Source organism: Danio aesculapii, chromosome 10 (assembly GCF_903798145.1).
Source record: "Danio aesculapii chromosome 10, fDanAes4.1, whole genome shotgun sequence".
NCBI lineage: Eukaryota > Metazoa > Chordata > Actinopteri > Cypriniformes > Danionidae > Danio > Danio aesculapii.
In genome coordinates, this window is record NC_079444.1 from 37640926 (window position 1) to 37646286 (window position 5361).

General features: G+C 38.6%; 1 protein-coding gene across 1 annotated transcript; it reads left to right on the forward strand.

Annotated features, from left to right (window-relative positions):
- The first annotated feature begins 4095 nt into the window (after positions 1-4095).
- Positions 4096-5031, forward strand: bhlha9 (basic helix-loop-helix family, member a9). The gene has a single exon (XM_056467300.1). The coding sequence runs from the start codon at positions 4101-4103 to the stop codon at positions 4881-4883; it is 783 nt and encodes a 260-aa protein (XP_056323275.1). The 5' UTR covers positions 4096-4100; the 3' UTR covers positions 4884-5031.
- The last annotated feature ends 330 nt before the right edge of the window (positions 5032-5361 follow it).

Consider the following 5361-nt stretch of genomic DNA (forward strand, 5'->3'; position numbering starts at 1 on the left):
GCCTAACCACAGTGTGCAGATCTGCGCTGCTGAAGCCATGTTATAATTGGCAAATACCTACTCTCTTTCTGCAGGCTTTGAAGTCCGAGTGTCTTTCTGTTCTTGTCCCCGGGTGCTGTTCGGGCTTGATTTATGGTTTGTTACAAAGACACCCAAATTATACGGCCCACAAGGCCCAGCACCGACCCAGCGCCGGATCGCGTATGATAATTGTATCTGTGGACAAATGTAAATAATGGATCGCGAGTCCTTCACACATGAGAGGAAATCCACAAAATACTAGTTATTTGATAAATGTACAATTTGTCACAGGCAATAACAGACAAATTTAGATTGAAGTGCCGCTGTGATTAATAACAGGACGACACTGTCCTTGAAGACCAGCTTTACTGTCACTGACACAAAGTTTACCCTTGAAAATGAAGTGTCATAAAATAAATTGAAGTTGTACAACAAAATAAAAGACTTAAATGAAAGAAATTGTAATTAAAATGAAAAGAAATTGTACAAAAGTATGATGTGTAATGTGCTGTACACATTTAATACATCAAGCTGCATTTCTTCAATACATTCAAAATGCTATATTAATGCTGTTATAATAATATATTAAATATTATCATAATTATAATTAAATTCACTCATTTTTCGTTGGCATAGTGCCTTTATTCATCAGGGGTCGCCACAGTGGAATGAACCGCCAACTTACCTAGCATATGTTTTTTACGTTGCGGATGCCCTTCCAGCCGCAACCTAGTACTGGGAAACATTCATAAACTCACATGCACTATGGCCAATTTAGTTAATCCAATTCACCTATAGGGCATGTGTTTGGACTTTGGGGGAAATCGGAACCCCCCGGAGGACACCCACGTCAACACAGGAGGAACATGCAAACTCCGCATAGAAATGCCAAGTAACCCAGTCAGGACTCGAACCAGCAACCTTATTGCTGTGAGGCGACAGTGCTAACCGCTGAGCATTAAAATTTAATATAACATTTAACATTTAGTCCTATGAAAATGCGCGATTTTTAAAAGGAGACGTGGTAAAACCCCCACCCCTAAACCCAACCGTCATTGGGGGATGAGCAAATTGTGCTAAATTGTATGAATAAGATCATACGAATTCATACAAAAGTCAATGGTTACATTTTTCTAAACATCTCTTTTTGTGTCCAACAGAAGAAAGTCAAACAGATTTGGAACCACTTAAGGGTGAGTAAATAGTGAGTAAATTGTCATTTTTGGGTGAACTATGCCATTAAACTGATTTATAAAAGCTTGCATAACTTAAAAAAAACGTAGTTAAAAATATGATTTATTGATCATATGATTTTAAAATATATTTGAAAGAATATTTTTTCAGTTTTTGTTTAAATTTGCTAAAAGTTTGAGTTAATTTCATAGTTTTAATTTTGTAAAAATGTGAAATTTCATTGCAAAGTATAAATAGGATACATTTAAATATATTATATAATATTTATTTATTTATAACATTTAGATTTTATGTTCTTTTTTATAATATATAGTACAGTCAAAAGTTTGGAAATTAATTTTTTTAATTTATTATATTTATTAATTTAATAAATTACATTAAAAAATTATAATATTTACTGATTTCTGAAGGATTGTGTGACATTTAAAACAAGAGTAATGGCTGCTGAAAATTCTGCTTTGAAACACATGAATAAATCACATTGTCAAATCTTTATAAAAACTCTCACTCACTATCCTTCAGCTAAGTGCCTGATTTATCAGGGGTCGCCACAGTGGAATGAATCACCAATTACTCTGGCATAGGTTTTAATGTGACAGATGCCCTTCCAATCACAACTCAGCACTGGGAACTCACTCAGCACCCATACACTCTCTCATTCCCACACACACCCTCATACACTACAGCCATTTCAGTTTTTCAATAAAATGTTTTTCAAATTTAAGTAACTACAGTCAGTCACACCACTGCTGTTTATGTTCAGTAAATGCAGAGATTCTTCAATAACCATTACCATATTTTAATGTCTGATAATGTAACACGGGGGTGACACAGACGACTGAGGTAAAGGATCCAAGTGCAGGTTTAATCAAAGTCAGGCAAGCAATAGTCAACACAGGTGCAAACAGATGTATAAAGGCAGTCCAGATTCGTGGTCAAATGTAACAGGCGAGAGGTCGGCAGGCAGGGAGAACTAGGTAAACAAGGCAAAGATCAAAACACGGAGAAACAAGACTAGGAGAACGCGTTGAATTGTCACTTTACAGAAAACAAGACTCGGCAATGTAAATGAGTGTGTGTGCTGCTTAAACAGTGTTTGTAATCAGTCCTTGACGATCCTCAGGTGGTGCGAGTGTAATCAGTAGAGACTTGGAGCAGGTGTGAGTGTGTGTGTGGCATGACTGAATATGTAGTCCATTAATGGCGGAATTGTAGTCCATGTGTGTTTGTGTGTGAGATCCAGCGATCTGGGAGTTATGATCGCTGGAGATCGTGACAGATAACAAGTGTATAATCAGAGAAATATAGAAAGATAACAGAAAATACATATAATGACCTATACACCTAACATTATGCATGCACTAAAAAAATGGCAGGTAAATGCAATAAAAAAAGAGGTAACACTTTAAAATAATGGTCCATTCGTTAATGCTTATGTATTTACTAACATGAACAAATACTTAGCAATGCATGTATTATCCTTCTTAATGTTAGTTAATGCTAACTGGCTGTCCGTTAATTAGTGTTAACAAGCATAGCAATTGATTTTAATAATGCATTAGATGATGTTGAACTACACTTCCTGACAATCCCAGTCTGAAGAGCAACAAATGATAACTTGACTTCAAGTTGATCATTTGGAAAAGACCTACTGGAACCCACATGGACCGAAGATTCTCACAGAATTCAGTCAAGTTTGGCGAAGGAAAAATCATGGTTTGAGGTTACAATCAGTATGGGGGCGTGTGAGTGATCTGCATTTGTATCAAGACAATTGTGCTGCCCATTACATTACAAACCACAGGAGAGGGCAAATTCTTCAGCAGGATAGCGCTCCTCATACTTCAGCCTCCACATCAAAGTTCCTGAAAGCAAAGAAGGTCAAGGTGCTCCAGGACTGGCCAGTCCAGTCACCAAACATGCACATTATTGAGCATATCTGGAGTAAGATGGAGGAGGAGGCATTGAAGATGAATTCAAAGAATCTTGATGAACTCTGGGAGTCCTGCAAGAACGCTTTCTTTGCCATTCCAGATGACTTTATTAATCAGTGATTTGAGTCATTGCAGAGATGTATGGATGCAGTCCTCCAAGCTCATGGGAGTCAGACACAATATTCTTTCTTTATCCACTGCATCATGACTTTATATTCTATACTGGACATTATTTCTGTTAAGTGACAAGACTTTTGTCTAAGCAAAAGCTTACCATCCTAATTAAATCATTAAAAATTGATAAAAGGCATGATCATATTTTATTTTGGTAAAATAAGCGTAATCTAAAGGCCTTTGCCATTAATTTAAGCCACATCTGATACCAAATGATCAACTAGAAGTCCAGTTATTATTTGTTGTTCCTAAAACTTGAATAGGAGACAAGACGTTTATCAGGTAGTGTATGATCAATAAATGCTTTATAAGATTATTCATGCTTAGGTAATATTGGTAATAACATTAACTAATGGACCATTATTCTAAAGTGTTACCAAAAAGAGTCAGAAAATAAAGAAATTACAACTCTAGCATTAATTGTTTTGAGATGCCAGTTGACTTACAATCACTGATTTACATCAGCACCACTACTTTATTTTTCAGTTCAAGTTCAAAGGCCACAAATACACAAAATACCAAGAAATGTTACAAATAAAATAATGCTTCAATTTTTTTTTCCATTCATGAGCTGTTCAACTCTCCCTGTCTGTTATTCTCAGTCTGCATGTGAGTGTTTTGCGTCTCTGCAGGCGTGTCTGAAGCTCACTTTGCCCTGGGCAGCTCATAAACTCAAGCATTTCTCATAGGTGACTGTACCATGTGACTCTTCAACAGGATGCTTTAAAGAGAGCAGGCCCGACCTGTTCACAGGTAAAACTCTCAACACACACATCCATGACTCCAGCGAGTGTCTGCAGGTTCTCCATGGCGAGCAGAGGCAGCTTCACTGGCTCGGAGTTTTCGGAAGAAGAGCCAGACGGGAGTCTTCAAGAGTCCGAGTTGGACAGCAGCGATGGCTTAAGAGGGCTAAATGAGCCGGAGGAAAGACTGATTAAAAAGCGCAGTCGGCCAGTGCGATCTAAAGCCCGCAGAGTAGCGGCGAACGTCAGAGAACGAAAACGAATCTTGGATTACAATCAAGCCTTCAATGCTCTCCGGGTGGCTCTGCATCACGACTTAAGTGGAAAACGGCTATCGAAGATCGCCACGCTCCAGAGAGCCATCAATCGCATCTCAGCGTTATCGGTTTTCCTTACGAACAACCCTCCTGTTGGTGTGGCCAAGCCTTGTGGTCATCTGGAGTGTCAGCCTGGTGGATTGTGGGCCGAGGCGGAACCATCAATGCAGAACTTTCTAACTTGGCATCAGCCGCTCAATCAACATCTACAAACCCCAATACACAGACTGTCCTCAGAGCAACACGTTTTTACAGGTCCCACTTGTCCGCCGTCCCCTCACTATCCATGTTTTTCACCTGACACCCAGCTTTACCCTGCTGCTAGTGTGCCGAGTCCTCCGAGGTATGGACGGATTGGTGATGTTGGGGCGTACCAGCAGGGAGTTTGGGGGGGTAATCATGCTGATGGTTATGGGGAATCACTTCAGACGCTCCCTTTGCCTTGGCATATGGGATACTTGCAGGACGCTGGGCTTCAGCATTGCTCAAACACACTGTGATGCACACAATGCAAGACTGTCAGAGACTATTGTGAACAGATGTGGCTTTGGAAACACTGTAAATATGTTGAATGTAATAACTGTTAGAAACTTTGCATTCTGTTTGCGAACGCATTGCTTGAAAACAAAGACAGAGGAGGTTGTATTACTAAAGTGTTCATTGAGATGTTTGTATTTTACTTTTGTAATAAAACATGCAAAAATAGTAACACACTGAGTCCTTTTCTTGCATAGTTACACGATGTTTGTGTGTTTGCGTACTGTATGAAGCAGTTGACTGATGTTATTTATGTCCATACAGAGAGAGTGTGTTCACTTCTACTTGGTTTAAGAAAATAATTCTTTTCATAACAGGATGTGAAGCTATTCTGAATTAGCAAAAAGTCTGCAGAAATCCATTTATGACTGTTTATGAATGAGTATGGGCTGCATTTTAAAAAACTAACAAGCAAATAATTGAAAATTTCCAATTGGGTAT